Source organism: Oncorhynchus clarkii, chromosome 27 (genome assembly GCF_045791955.1).
Source record: "Oncorhynchus clarkii lewisi isolate Uvic-CL-2024 chromosome 27, UVic_Ocla_1.0, whole genome shotgun sequence".
Lineage (NCBI taxonomy): Eukaryota > Metazoa > Chordata > Actinopteri > Salmoniformes > Salmonidae > Oncorhynchus > Oncorhynchus clarkii.
Window position 1 is genome coordinate 44,763,386 of NC_092173.1, and position 16,212 is coordinate 44,779,597.

The 16,212-nt window shown below is 41.7% G+C and overlaps 1 protein-coding gene across 1 annotated transcript in view; it reads right to left on the reverse strand.

Annotated features, from left to right (window-relative positions):
* LOC139386089 (component of oligomeric golgi complex 6) overlaps window positions 1–16,212 on the reverse strand; it is a 153,676-nt gene that overhangs the window by 98,431 nt on the left and 39,033 nt on the right. Inside the window, exons 5-7 of the mRNA XM_071131510.1 lie at window positions 15,997–16,191; window positions 14,009–14,079; window positions 12,817–12,910 (exon numbers count right to left, since the gene is read on the reverse strand). Of these exons, the coding sequence (XP_070987611.1) occupies window positions 12,817–12,910; window positions 14,009–14,079; window positions 15,997–16,191 (360 nt within the window). The remainder of the gene's footprint in view (window positions 1–12,816; window positions 12,911–14,008; window positions 14,080–15,996; window positions 16,192–16,212) is intronic.

Below are 16,212 nucleotides of genomic sequence, written 5' to 3' on the forward strand. Positions count from 1 at the left end.
ACAGGCAGTGGCTCGGGTGGTTGATGTCCTTGATGATCTTTATGGCCTTCCTGTGACATCGGGTGGTGTAGGTGTCCTGGAGGGCAGGTAGTTTGCCCCCGGTGATGCGTTGTGCAGACCTCACTACCCTCTGGAGAGCCTTACGGTTGAGGGCGGTGCAGTTGCCATACCAGGCGGTGATACAGCCCGCCAGGATGCTCTCGATTGTGCATCTGTAGAAGTTTGTGAGTGCTTTTGGTGACAAGCCGAATTTCTTCAGCCTCCTGAGGTTGAAGAGGCGCTGCTGCGCCTTCTTCACGATGCTGTCTGTGTGAGTGGACCAATTCAGTTTGTCTGTGATGTGTATGCCGAGGAACTTAAAACTTGCTACCCTCTCCACTACTGTTCCATCGATGTGGATAGGGGGGTGTTCCCTCTGCTGTTTCCTGAAGTCCACAATCATCTCCTTAGTTTTGTTGACGTTGAGTGTGAGGTTATTTTCCTGACACCACACTCCGAGGGCCCTCACCTCCTCCCTGTAGGCCGTCTCGTCGTTGTTGGTAATCAAGCCTACCACTGTTGTGTCGTCCGCAAACTTGATGATTGAGTTGGAGGCGTGCGTGGCCACGCAGTCGTGGGTGAACAGGGAGTACAGGAGAGGGCTCAGAACGCACCCTTGTGGGGCCCCAGTGGTTTTTTTTTAATTTTTTTTATTTCACCTTTATTTAACCAGGTAGGCTAGTTGAGAACAAGTTCTCATTTGCAACTGCGACCTGGCCAAGATAAGGCATAGCAGTGTGAACAGACAACACAGAGTTACACATGGAGTAAACAATTAACAAGTCAGCGGGGAGGATCAGCGGGGAGGAGATGTTGTTGCCTACCCTCACCACCTGGGGGCGGCCCGTCAGGAAGTCCAGTACCCAGTTGCACAGGGCGGTGTCGAGACCCAGGGTCTCGAGCTTGATGACGAGCTTGGAGGGTACTATGGTGTTGAATGCCGAGCTGTAGTCGATGAACAGCATTCTCACATAGGTATTCCTCTTGTCCAGATGGGTTAGGGCAGTGTGCAGTGTGGTTGAGATTGCATCGTCTATGGACCTATTTGGGCGGTAAGCAAATTGGAGTGGGTCTAGGGTGTCAGGTAGGGTGGAGGTGATATGGTCCTTGACTAGTCTCTCAAAGCACTTCATGATGAAGGATGTGAGTGCTACGGGGCGGTAGTCGTTTAGCTCAGTTACCTTAGCTTTCTTGGGAACAGGAACAATGGTGGCCCTCTTGAAGCATGTGGGAACAGCAGACTGGTATAGGGATTGATTGAATATGTCCGTAAACACACCGGCCAGCTGGTCTGCGCATGCTCTGAGGGCGCGGCTGGGGATGCCGTCTGGGCCTGCAGCCTTGCGAGGGTTAACACGTTTAAATGTCTTACTCACCTCGGCTGCAGTGAAGGAGAGACCGCATGTTTTCGTTGCAGGCCGTGTCAGTGGCACTGTATTGTCCTCAAAGCGGGCAAAAAAGTTATTTAGTCTGCCTGGGAGCAAGACATCCTGGTCCGTGACTGGGCTGGATTTCTTCCTGTAGTCCGTGATTGACTGTAGACCCTGCCACATGCCTCTTGTGTCTGAGCCGTTGAATTGAGATTCTACTTTGTCTCTGTACTGGCGCTTAGCTTGTTTGATAGCCTTGCGGAGGGAATAGCTGCACTGTTTGTATTCGGTCATGTTACCAGACACCTTGCCCTGATTAAAAGCAGTGGTTCGCGCTTTCAGTTTCACACGAATGCTGCCATCAATCCACGGTTTCTGGTTAGGGAATGTTTTAATCGTTGCTATGGGAACGACATCTTCAACGCACGTTCTAATGAACTCGCACACCGAATCAGCGTATTCGTCAATGTTGTTATCTGACGCAATACGAAACATCTCCCAGTCCACGTGATGGAAGCAGTCTTGGAGTGTGGAGTCAGCTTGGTCGGACCAGCGTTGGACAGACCTCAGCGTGGGAGCCTCTTGTTTTAGTTTCTGTCTGTAGGCAGGGATCAACAAAATGGAGTCGTGGTCAGCTTTTCCGAAAGGGGGGCGGGGCAGGGCCTTATATGCGTCGCGGAAGTTAGAGTAACAATGATCCAAGGTCTTTCCTCCCCTGGTTGCGCAATCAATATGCTGATAAAATTTGGGGAGTCTTGTTTTTAGATTAGCCTTGTTAAAATCCCCAGCTACAATGAATGCAGCCTCCGGATAAATCGTTTCCAGTTTGCAGAGAGTTAAATTAAGTTTGTTCAGAGCCATCGATGTGTCTGCTTGGGGGGGGATATATACGGCTGTGATTATAATCGAAGAGAATTCTCTTGGTAGATAATGCGGTCTACATTTGATTGTGAGGAATTCTAAATCAGGTGAACAGAAGGATTTGAGTTCCTGTATGTTTCTTTCATCACACCATGTCACGTTGGCCATGAGGCATACGCCAACCGCCCCTCTTCTTACCAGAAAGATGTTTGTTTCTGTCAGCGCGATGAGTGGAGAAACCCGTTGGCTGCACCGCTTCGGATAGAGTCTCTCCAGTGAGCCATGTTTCAGTGAAGCAAAGGACGTTACAGTCTCTGATGTCCCTCTGGAATGCTACCCTTGCTCGGATTTCATCAACCTTGTTCACACACTGTTGCTGGTATTTTGGCCCATTCCTCCATGCAGATCTCCTCTAGAGCAGTGATGTTTTGGGGCTGTTGCTGGGCAACACAGACTTTCAACTCCCTCCAAAGATTTTCTATGGGGTTGAGATCTGGAGACTGGCTAGGCCACTCCAGGACCTTGAAATGCTTCTTACGGAGCCACTCCTTCGTTGCCCGGGCGGTGTGTTTGGGATCATTGTCATGCTGAAAGATCCAGCCACGTTTCATCTTCAATGCCCTTGCTGATGGAAGGAGGTTTTCACTCAAAATCTCACGATACATGGCCCCATTCATTCTTTCCTTTACACGGATCAGTCGTCCTGGTCCCTTTGCAGAAAAACAGCCCCAAAGCATGATGTTTCCACCCCCATGCTTCACAGTAGGTATGGTGTTCTTTGGATGCAACTCACAATTCTTTGTCCTCCAAACACGACGAGTTGAGTTTTCACCAAAAAGTTATATTTTGGTTTCATCTGACCATATGACATTCTCCCAATCTTCTTCTGGGATTTTTGCTCACTGTTCTTGTGATCATTTTGACCCCACGGGGTGAGATCTTGCGTGGAGCCCCAGATCGAGGGAGATTATCAGTGGTCTTGTATGTCTTCCATTTCCTAATAATTGGTCCCACAGTTGATTTCTTCAAACCAAGCTGCTTACCTATTGCAGATTCAGTCTTCCCAGCCTAGTGCAGGTCTACAATTTTGTTTCTGGTGTCCTTTGACAGCTCTTTGGTCTTGGCCATAGTGGAGTTTGGAGTGTGACTGTTTGAGGTTGTGGACAGGTGTCTTTTATACTGATAACAAGTTCAAACAGGTGCCGTTAATACAGGTAACGAGTGGAGGACAGAGGAGCCTCTTAAAGAAGAAGTTACAGGTCTGTGAGAGCCAGAAATCTTGCTTGTTTGTAGGTGACCAAATACTTATTTTCCACCATAATTTGCAAATAAATTCATTAAAAATCCTATAATGTGATTTTCTGGATTTTTTTTCTCATTTTGTCTGTCATAGTTGAAGTGTACCTATGATAAAAATTACAGGCCTCTCTCATCTTTTTAAGTGGGAGAACTTGCACAATTGGTGGCTGACTAAATACTTTTTTCCCCACTGTATATCAATGAATTGGAGAGGGCACTGGAACAGTCTGCAGCACCCGGCCTCACACTACAGGAATCTGATGCCAAATTTCTACTGTTTGCTGATGATCAGGCGCTTCTGTCCCCAACCAAGGAGGGCCTTCAGCAGCACCTAGATCTTCTGCACAGATTCTGTGAGACTTGGGCCCTGACAGTAAATCTCAGTAAGACAGTTGCCGGGACCACAAATACAAAATCCATCTAGACACTGTTGCCCCAGAGCACATAAAAAACTATACACACCTCGACCTAAACATCAGCGCCATAGGTAACTTCCACAAAGCAATAAACGATCTGAGAGACAAGGCAAGAAGGGCCTTCTATGCCATCAAAATAAACATAATATTTGACATATCAATTAGGATCTGGCTAAAAATACTTGAATCAGTTATAGAACCTATTGTCCTCCACGGTTGTGAGGTCTGGGGTCCGCTCACCAACCAAGACTTCACAAAATGCGACAAACCCCAAATTGAGACACTGCATGCAGAATTGTGCTAAAATATCCTCACTGTACAACGTAAAACACCAAATAACGCATGCAGAGCAAAATTAGGCCGATACCCACTAATTATCAAAATCCAGAAAAGAGTCGTTAAATTCTACAACCACCTAAAAGGAAGCGATTCCCAAACCTTCCATAACAAAGCCATCACCTACAGAGAGATGAACCTGGAGAAGAGTCCCTGAAGCAAGCTGGTCCTGGGGCTCTGTTCACAAACACACCCCACAGAGCCCCTCGACAGCAACACAATTAGACCCAACCAAATCATGAGAAAACAAAAAGATAATTACTGACACATTGGAAAGAATTAACAAAAAACAGAGCAAACTAGAATGTTATTTGGCCATAAACAGAGAGTACACAGCGGCAGAATACCTGACCACTGTGACTGACCCAAAATTAAGGAAAGCTTTGACTATGTACAGACTCAGTGAGCATAGCCTTGCTATTGAGAAAGGCCGCCGTAGGCAGACATGGCTCTCAAGAGAAGACAGGCTATGTGCTCACTGCCCACAAAATGAGGTGGAAACTGAGCTGCACTTCCTAACCTCCTGCCCAATGTATGACCATATTAGAGAGACATATTTCCCTCAGATTAAACACAGACACACAAATAATTTGAAAACAAATCCACATTTTGATAAACTCCCATATCTACTGGGAGAAATTCCACAGTGTGCCATCACAGCACTAAGATGTGACCTGTTGCCACGAGAAAAGGGCAACCAGTGAAAAACAAACGACATTGTAAATACAACCCATATTTATGTTTATTTATTTTCCCTTTTGTACTTTAACTATTTGCACATCGTTACAACACTGTATATAGACATATGACATTTGTAATATCTTATACTATCTTATATACTATATTAAATCTTATATTACTGTTATATATTACTGTTTTATAATACTGTTGCTGTATTACTGTTATATATTACTGTTATATATTACTGTTACTATATTACTGTTATATATTACTGTTATATATTACTGTTATATATTACTGTTATATATTACTGTTATATAATACTGTTGCTGTATTACTGTTATATATTACTGTTATATATTACTGTTATATATTACTGTTATATATTACTGTTACTATATTACTGTTATATATTACTGTTATATATTACTGTTATATATTACTGTTATATATTACTGTTATATATTACTGCTGCTATATTACTGTTATATATTACTGTTATATATTACTGCTGCTATATTACTGTTATATATTACTGTTGCTATATTACTGTTATATATTATTACTGTTATATAATACTGTTGCTGTATTACTGTTATATATTAATGTTATATATTACCGTTTTATATTACTGCTGCTATGTTACTGTTATATATTACTGTTATATATTACTGTTATATATTACTGTTATATATTACTGTTATATATTACTGCTGCTATATTACTGTTATATATTACTGTTATATATTACTGTTATATATTACTGTTATATATTACTGTTATATATTACTGCTGCTATATTACTGTTATATATTACTGTTATATATTACTGTTATATATTACTGTTACTATATTACTGTTATATATTACTGTTATATATTACTGTTACTATATTACTGTTATATATTACTGTTACTATATTACTGTTATATATTACTGTTATATATTACTGTTATATATTACTGTTATATATTACTACTGCTATATTACTGTTATATATTACTACTGCTATATTACTGTTATATATTACTGCTGCTATATTACTGCTGCTATATTACTGTTATATATTACTGTTACTATATTACTGTTATATATTACTGTTATATATTACTGCTGCTATATTACTGTTATATATTACTGTTATATATTACTGCTGCTATATTACTGTTATATATTACTGTTATATATTACTGCTGCTATATTACTGTTATATATTACTGTTATATATTACTGTTATATATTACTGCTGCTATATTACTGTTATATATTACTGTTATATATTACTGTTATATATTACTGTTATATATTACTGTTATATATTACTGTTACTATATTACTGTTATATATTACTGTTATATATTACTGTTATATATTACTGTTACTATATTACTGTTACTATATTACTGTTATATATTACTGTTATACATTACTGTTATATATTACTGGTATATATTACTGTTATATATTACTGTTATATATTACTGGTATATATTACTGGTCTATATTACTGTTATATATTACTGTTACTATATTACTGTTATATATTACTGTTATATATTACTGTTATATATTACTGTTATATAATACTGCTGCTATGTGACTGTTACTATAGTACTGTTATATATACTGTTACTATGTCACTGTTACTATAGTACTGTTATATATACTGTTACTATGTGACTGTTACTATAGTACTGTTATATATACTGTTACTATGTGACTGTTACTATAGTACTGTTATATATACTGTTACTATGTGACTGTTACTATAGTACTGTTGCTATGTGACTGTTACTATATTACTGTTACTCTGTGACTGTTACTATAGTACTGTTGCTATATTAATGTTACTATGTGACTGTTACTATAGTACGGTTGCTATATTACTGTTACTATGTGACTGTTACTATAGTACTGTTGCTATATTACTGTTACTATGTGACTGTTACTATAGTACTGTTGCTATATTACTGTTACTATGTGACTGTTACTATAGTACTGTTGCTATATTACTGTTACTATGTGACTGTTACTATAGTACTGTTGCTATATTACTGTTACTATGTGACTGTTACTATAGTACTGTTGCTATATTACTGTTGCTATATTACTGTTACTATATTACTGTTGCTATATTACTGTTACTATAGTACTGTTGCTATATTACTGTTACTATATTACTGTTGCTATATTACTGTTGCTATATTACTGTTGCTATATTACTGTTACTATATTACTGTTGCTATATTACTGTTACTATAGTACTGTTGCTATATTACTGTTACTATATTACTGTTGCTATATTACTGTTACTATAGTACTGTTGCTATATTACTGTTACTATAGTACTGTTGCTATATTACTGTTGCTATATTACTGTTACTATGTGACTGTTGCTATATTACTGTTACTATGTGACTGTTACTATAGTACTGTTGCTATATTACTGTTACTATAGTACTGTTGCTATATTACTGTTACTATATTACTGTTGCTATATTACTGTTACTATAGTACTGTTGCTATATTACTGTTACTATAGTACTGTTGCTATATTACTGTTGCTATATTACTGTTACTATGTGACTGTTGCTATATTACTGTTACTATGTGACTGTTACTATAGTACCGCTGCTCTCTGCTGCTATGTGCCAACCAGGGGAATAGGGATGAGAGACAGACAAAACACAACACACCCATGAGTGAGAAGACCACAAGACTGAGTGTGTGTGTGTGTGTGTGTGTGTGTGTGTGTGTGTGTGTGTGTGTGTGTGTGTGTGTGTGTGTGTGTCTGTGTTTTGGAGCCGGAGGTCAAGGTAGACAGACAGACAACACTGCCCATGTGTCTGTCTATCTGAGAAGAGGTGTGTTTTATGGCTTGTTTGGGGGGGAAGACAACCCTGTCAGACTAAACAGTAGCTAAACATTGTTGCTGCCAGTCAGGGAGGGGGACAGGAGGGGGTGTATAACAGGAACAGCAGTCTACCACCCCCACATCCCCTGGCCTTGGCTGAGGAACGTGGGAGAGACAGAGAGAGGGGAGGAGAGACAAATAGGGAGGAGAGAGGATACAGAGAGAGAGGGAGGGAGGGAGGGAGGGAGGGAGGGAGGGAGGGAGGGAGGGAGGAAGGCAGGAAGGAAGGAAGGACAGAGGATAAGGAGAGGAAGGGAGGTGTGACCGTCAGTAAGAAAACATGTTGTAACAATGTATATAAACACAGGATATATGCATGTCTACGGTTGGACCAGGAGGCGAACATGAGTCAGGAACCCCTGGTTTACTTTTAACAGTCAGACTAATCTCTCTGTTGTAATGATTATCTCTGGTGTAATGTTAACTGTCAGACTAACCTCTCTGTTGTAATGATTATCTTTGGTGTACTGTTAACAGTCAGACTAACCTCTCTGTTGTAATGATTATCTCTGGTGTACTGTTAACAGTCAGACTAACCTCTCTGTTGTAATGATTATCTCTGGTGTACTGTTAACAGTCAGACTAACCTCTCTGTTGTAATGATTATCTCTGGTGTACTGTTAACAGTCAGACTAACCTCTCTGTTGTAATGATTATCTCTGGTGTACTGTTAACTGTCAGACTAACCTCCCTGTTGTAATGATTATCTCTGGTGTACTGTTAACAGTCAGACTAACCTCTCTGTTGTAATGATTATCTCTGGTGTAATGTTAACAGTCAGACTAATCTCTCTGTTGTAATGATTATCTCTGGTGTGATGTTAACAGTCAGACTAACCTCTCTGTTGTAATGATTATCTCTGGTGTACTGTTAACAGTCAGACTAACCTCTCTGTTGTAATGATTATCTCTGGTGAACTGTTAACAGTCAGACTAACCTCTCTGTTGTAATGATTATCTCTGGTGTACTGTTAACAGTCAGACTAACCTCTCTGGTGTAATGATTATCTCTGGTGTACTGTTAACAGTCAGACTAACCTCTCTGTTGTAATGATTATCTCTGGTGTAATGTTAACAGTCAGACTAACCTCTCTGGTGTAATGATTATCTCTGGTGTACTGTTAACAGTCAGACTAACCTCTCTGTTGTAATGATTATCTCTGGTGTACTGTTAACAGTCAGACTAACCTCTCTGTTGTAATGATTATCTCTGGTGTACTGTCAACAGTCAGACTAATATCTCTGTTGTAATGACTATCTCTGGTGTACTGTCAACAGTCAGACTAACCTCTCTGTTGTAATGATTATCTCTGGTGTACTGTTAACAGTCAGACTAACCTCTCTGGTGTAATGATTATCTCTGGTGTACTGTTAACAGTCAGACTAACCTCTCTGGTGTAATGATTATCTCTGGTGTACTGTTAACAGTCAGACTAACCTCTCTTATGTAATGATTATCTCTGGTGTACTGTTAACAGTCAGACTAACCTCTCTGGTGTAATGATTATCTCTGGTGTACTGTTAACAGTCAGACTAATCTCTCTGTTGTAATGATTATCTCTGGTGTACTATTAACAGTCAGACTAACCTCTCTGGTGTAATGATTATCTCTGGTGTACTATTAACAGTCAGACTAACCTCTCTGTTGTAATGATTATCTCTGGTGTACTGTTAACAGTCAGACTAACCTCTCTGTTGTAATGAATATCTCTGGTGTACTGTTAACAGTCAGACTAACCTCTCTGTTGTAATGATTATCTCTGGTGTAATGTTAACAGTCAGACTAATCTCTCTGTTGTAATGATTATCTCTGGTGTACTGTTAACAGTCAGACTAACCTCTCTGTTGTAATGATTATCTCTGGTGTACTATTAACAGTCAGACTAACCTCTCTGTTGTAATGATTATCTCTGGTGTACTGTTAACAGTCAGACTAACCTCTCTGGTGTAATGATTATCTCTGGTGTACTGTTAACAGTCAGACTAACCTCTCTGTTGTAATGATTATCTCTGGTGTACTGTTAACAGTCAGACTAACCTCTCTGGTGTAATGATTATCTCTGGTGTACTGTTAACAGTCAGACTAACCTCTCTGTTGTAATGATTATCTCTGGTGTACTGTTAACAGTCAGACTAACCTCTCTGTTGTAATGATTATCTCTGGTGTACTGTCAACAGTCAGACTAATATCTCTGTTGTAATGACTATCTCTGGTGTACTGTCAACAGTCAGACTAACCTCTCTGTTGTAATGATTATCTCTGGTGTACTATTAACAGTCAGACTAACCTCTCTGTTGTAATGATTATCTCTGGTGTACTCTGAGAAGCTGAACAGCATACATACAGGACCATTATGGGAAAAGTGTGCCCCCATGTGGACCTGACAGAGAACTGCATCTTCAGTGGTTGTCAATTGGCTGGTGGTGATGGTGAGACGTGGCAGAGAGGAAGAGGCGAAGAGAGAGGGTTTACTCCCCCCCCAAATAAGAAGAAAATAAGACCACGAGGTAAGACAGAGGAGGCTGCATGATAAACAGAGGAGGCTGCATGATAAACAGAGGAGGCTGCATGATAAACAGAGGAGGCTGCATGATAAACAGAGGAGGCTGCATGATAAACAGAGGAGGCTGCATGATAAACAGAGGAGGCTGCATGATACACAGAGTCTAGTCTCTGTCAGACAGAGGAGGCTGCATGATAAACAGAGGAGGCTGCATGATACACAGAGTCTAGTCTCTGTAAGACAGAGGAGGCTGCATGATAAACAGAGGAGGCTGCATGATAAACAGAGGAGGCTGCATGACAAACAGAGGAGGCTACATGATAAACAGAGGAGGCTGCATGATAAACAGAGGAGGCTGCATGATAAACAGAGGAGGCTGCATGATAAACAGAGGAGGCTGCATGATAAACAGAGGAGGCTGCATGATAAACAGAGGAGGCTGCATGATAAACAGAGGAGGCTGCATGATAAACAGAGGAGGCTGCATGATAAACAGAGGAGGCTGCATGATAAACAGAGGAGGCTGCATGATAAACAGAGGAGGCTGCATGATAAACAGAGGAGGCTGCATGATAAACAGAGGAGGCTGCATGATAAACAGAGGAGGCTGCATGATAAACAGAGTCCAGTCTCTGTCAGACAGAGGAGGCTGCATGATAAACAGTCTGTCAGACAGAGGAGGCTGCATGATAAACAGAGGAGGCTGCATGATAAACAGAGTCTAGTCTCTGTAAGACAGAGGAGGCTGCATGATAAACAGAGGAGGCTGCATGATAAACAGAGGAGGCTGCATGATAAACAGAGGAGGCTGCATGATAAACAGAGTCCAGTCTCTGTCAGACAGAGGAGGCTGCATGATAAACAGAGGAGGCTGCATGATAAACAGAGGAGGCTACATGATAAACAGAGGAGGCTGCATGATAAACAGAGGAGGCTGCATGATAAACAGAGGAGGCTGCATGATAAACAGAGGAGGCTGCATGATAAACAGAGGAGGCTACATGATAAACAGAGGAGGCTGCATGATAAACAGAGGAGGCTGCATGATAAACAGAGGAGGCTACATGATAAACAGAGGAGGCTGCATGATAAACAGAGGAGGCTGCATGATAAACAGAGGAGGCTGCATGATAAACAGAGGAGGCTGCATGATAAACAGAGTCTAGTCTCTGTAAGACAGAGGAGGCTGCATGATAAACAGAGGAGGCTGCATGATAAACAGAGTCTAGTCTCTGTCAGACAGAGGAGGCTGCATGATAAACAGAGTCTAGTCTCTGTAAGACGGAGGAGGCTACATGATAAACAGAGGAGGCTGCATGATAAACAGAGTCCAGTCTCTGTAAGACAGAGGAGGCTGCATGATAAACAGAGGAGGCTGCATGATAAACAGAGGAGGCTGCATGATAAACAGAGGAGGCTGCATGATATACAGAGGAGGCTGCATGATAAACATAGTCCAGTCTCTGTCAGACAGAGGAGGATGCATGATAAACAGAGTCCAGTCTCTGTAAGACAGAGGCTGCATGATAAACAGAGTCCAGTCTCTGTAAGACAGAGGAGGCTGCATGATAAACAGAGTCCAGTCTCTGTCAGACAGAGGAGGCTGCATGATAAACAGTCTGTCAGACAGAGGAGGCTGCATGATAAACAGAGTCCAGTCTCTGTAAGACAGAGGAGGCTGCATGATAAACAGAGGAGGCTGCATGATAAACAGAGTCCATAAGCGGGAAGCCTTATTATGAAAATAAAAACCCAATTTCAATTGATTTCAGTTTTGTCAGAAGATTATCCACATTAACTTTAAAGGACAACTTGTCATCCAACCACATACCTTGGTATTTGTAGGATGACACTTTTCCAATGGATAAGCCATCAGATGTGACAATGCTAAAGTTCTCTGGCAGAGTTCTAGCTCTGGTAAAGGTCATGAACTTAGTTGTTTCTACATCCAAGACCAGTTTGAGACCATAAAGGGAGGCCTGCAGTGACTGAAAAGCAGTCTGCAGCTCTTCAACAGCCTGAACCAGAGAAGGAGCACATGAATATAGAACTGTATCATCTGCATATAGATGGAACTTTGCTGGTTGCATCCCATTTCCCAAATCATTGAGAACAACACAGGAGCTAAAATGGAACCCTGGGGCACACCTTTATTAATCTCTAGACAACTAGACTTGTGATTGTCAGTATATAACACGTTGTGTTGTGTCAGAAAGATTACTTCCTAAACCAATTTACTGCCCCTTCGCTGAGACCAATGTTACTGAGTCTAGCTAGCAACAATTCATGGTCAACTGAATCAAAGACCTTTGATAAATCTACTTTAAATCCACTTTTTAATCAAGTGCATTAATGATTTCATATATATATATATAAAAAGGTGTGTGTGGTGCTTACTTGTAGAGAACAGGGCGGTCCTGCAAGGCCTCCATAGCCTGACTAAGCACTGGACTGATGTCACAGGACTCCTGGGTCAGACCACGGCACTCATCTAGAGAGAGAGAGAGAAGAGAGAGAGAGAGAGAGAGAGAGAGAGAGAGAGAGAGAGAGAGAGAGAGAGAGAGAGAGAGAGAGAGAGAGAGCGAGATTAGAATGTGTCAGTACTTAAATGCTAAATCTCGCAATATGGGGTGAATCCTACCTAGGTCACGCATCGACGTCAATGGGAGACTAAGTGAACACGTTAGCATCGACGTCAATGGGAGACTAAGTGAACACGTTAGCATCGACGTCAATGGGAGACTAAGTGAACACGTTAGCATCGACGTCAATGGGAGACTAAGTGAACACGTTAGCATCGATGTCAATGGGAGACTAAGTGAACACGTTAGCGTCGACGTCAAAGGGAGACTAAGTGAACACGTTAGCATCGATGTCAATGGGAGACTAAGTGAACACGTTAGCATCGATGTCAATGGGAGACTAAGTGAACACGTTAGCATCGATGTCAATGGGAGACTAAGTGAACACGTTAGCATCGACGTCAATGGGAGACTAAGTGAACACGTTAGCATCGATGTCAATGGGAGACTAAGTGAACACGTTAGCATCGATGTCAATGGGAGACTAAGTGAACACGTTAGCATCGATGTCAATGGGAGACTAAGTGAACACGTTAGCATCGACGTCAATGGGAGACTAAGTGAACACGTTAGCATCGATGTCAATGGGAGACTAAGTGAACACGTTAGCATCGATGTCAATGGGAGACTAAGTGAACATGTTAGCATCGATGTCAATGGGAGACTAAGTGAACACGTTAGCATCGATGTCAATGGGAGACTAAGTGAACAGGTTAGCATCGACGTCAATGGGAGACTAAGTGAACACGTTAGCATTAGGTTAGAATTCAGTCCATGAACCCAGTCGGTGTATGAATGAATGAGAGGATGGATGAATGAATGAAAGGATGGATGAATGAATGAGAGGATGGATGAATGAATGAGAGGATGGATGAATGAATGAAAGGATGGATGAATGAATGAGAGGATGGATGAATGAATGAGAGGATGGATGAATGAATGAAAGGATGGATGAATGAATGAGAGGATGGATGAATGAATGAGAGGATGGATGAATGAGTGCTCACTCTGAGTCCAGCGGTAGAGCTGTTCGTAGGACGTCTCCTGTAACACAGCCATCTGCTCCATGATGTCCAGCCTGGATGGGAGACACGTTTAACAACCGGAACAAGAAAAGGCATATTACAATTGAGTTTCACATACAGGGCATTCGGAAAGTATTCAGACCCCTTGACTTTTTCCCACATGTTGTTACGTTACAGCCTTCTTCTAAAATGGATTAAATAAAAAATAAAAATCCTCAGCAATCTACAAACAATACCCAAAATGACAAAGCAAATATTGGTTTAGACATTTTAGCTAGTTTATTCAAAGTAAAAAGCATAAATACCTTATTTACATAAGTATTCAGACCATTTGCTATGAGACTCAAAATTGAGCTCAGGTGCATCCTGTTTCAATTGATCATCCTTGAGATGTTTCTACAACTTGATTGGAGTCCACCTGTAGTAAATTCAATTGATTGGACTTGATTTGGAAAGTCACACACCTGTCAATATAAGGTCCCACAGTTGACAGTGTATGTCAGAGCAGAAACCAAACCATGAGGTCGAAGGAATTGTCTGTAGAGCTCCGAGACAGGATTGTGTCGAGGCACAGATCTGGGGAAGGGTACCAAAACATTTCTTCAGCATTGAATGTCCCCAAGAACACAGTGGCCTCCAAATGCAAGAAGTTTGGAACCACCAAGACTCCTCCTAGAGCTGAGCAATCGGGGGGAGAAGAACCCCGATGGTCACTCTGACAGAGCTCCAGCGTTCCTCTGTGACGATGGCAGAACCTTCCTGAAGGACAACCATCTCTGCAGCCCTACACCAATCAGGCCTTTATGGTAGAGTAGCCAGACGGAAGCCACTCGTCAGTAAAAGGCACATGACAGCCTGCTTGGAGTTTGCCAACAGGCACCTAAAGACTAAGACCGTGAGAAACAAGATTCTCTGGTCTGATGAAACCAATATTAAACTCTTTGGCCTGAATGCCAAGCATCACGTCTGGAGGAAACCTGGCACCATCCCTACGGTGAAGCATGGTGGTGGCAGCATCATGCTGTGGGGATGCTTTTCAGTGTCAGGGACTGGGAGACTAGTCAGGATCAAGGGAAAGATGATAGCCTGGTTCCTCTCTAGGTTTCTTCCTAGGTTTTGGCCTTTCTAGGGAGTTTTTCATAGCCACCGTGCTTCTACACCTGCATTGCCTGCTGTTTGGGGTTTTAGGCTGGGTTTCTGTACAGCACTTTGAGATATCAGCTGATGTACGAAGGGCTATATAAAGACATTTGATTTGATTTGATGAACGGAGTAAAGTACAGAGAGATCCTTGATGAAAACCTGCTCCAGAGCGCTCAGGACCTCAGACTGGGGCGAAGGTTCACCTTCCAACAGGACAACGACCCTAAGTACACAACCAAGATAACATAGGAGTGGCTTTTGCACAAGTCTCTGAATGTTCTTGAGTGGCCCAGCCAGAGCCCAGACTTGAACCCGATCGAACATCTCTAGAGAGACCTGAAAATAGCTGTGCAGCAACGCTCCCCATCCAACCTGACAGAGCTTGAGAGGATCTGTAGAGAAGAATGGGAGTAACTACCCAAATACAGGTGTGCCAAACTTGTAGCATCATACCCAAGAAGACTCGAGGCTGTAATCATTGCCAAAGGTGCTTCAACAAAGTACTGAGTAAAGTGTCTGAATACTTATGTAAATATGATTTTTCAGTTATCAAATTATCAAACAATTCTAAAAACCTGTTTTTGCTTTGTCATTATGGGGTATTGTGATGTCATTATGGGGTATTGTGATGTCATTATGGGGTATTGTGATGTCATTATGGGGTATTGTGATGTCATTATGGGGTATTGTGCGTAGACTGAGGTAAAAAAAAAAAAAAAAAAACATTGAATCCATTTTAAAATAAGGCTGTGAAGTAACAAAATGTGGAAAAGGGGAAGGGGTCTGAATACTTTCCGAGTGCTCTGTATATACAGTTTGTCTCTCACCCTGCAGTCTGCTGGTTGGTCCTCAGGAGAATCCTGACGTCTTCATGGATGTTCTTCACTCTGCTCAGAGCCTTGAAGAAGTCCTCCGTGACGGGTGCGTCTCTTACCCCTCGTAGTGTGTCCATCTCTTCAGAGGACAGCTGGAACTTAGACAGGAAGGCCTGAGCCACCTGGGACCGCACCTCTAAACGATGACTGGGAGGAGATAACGACAAT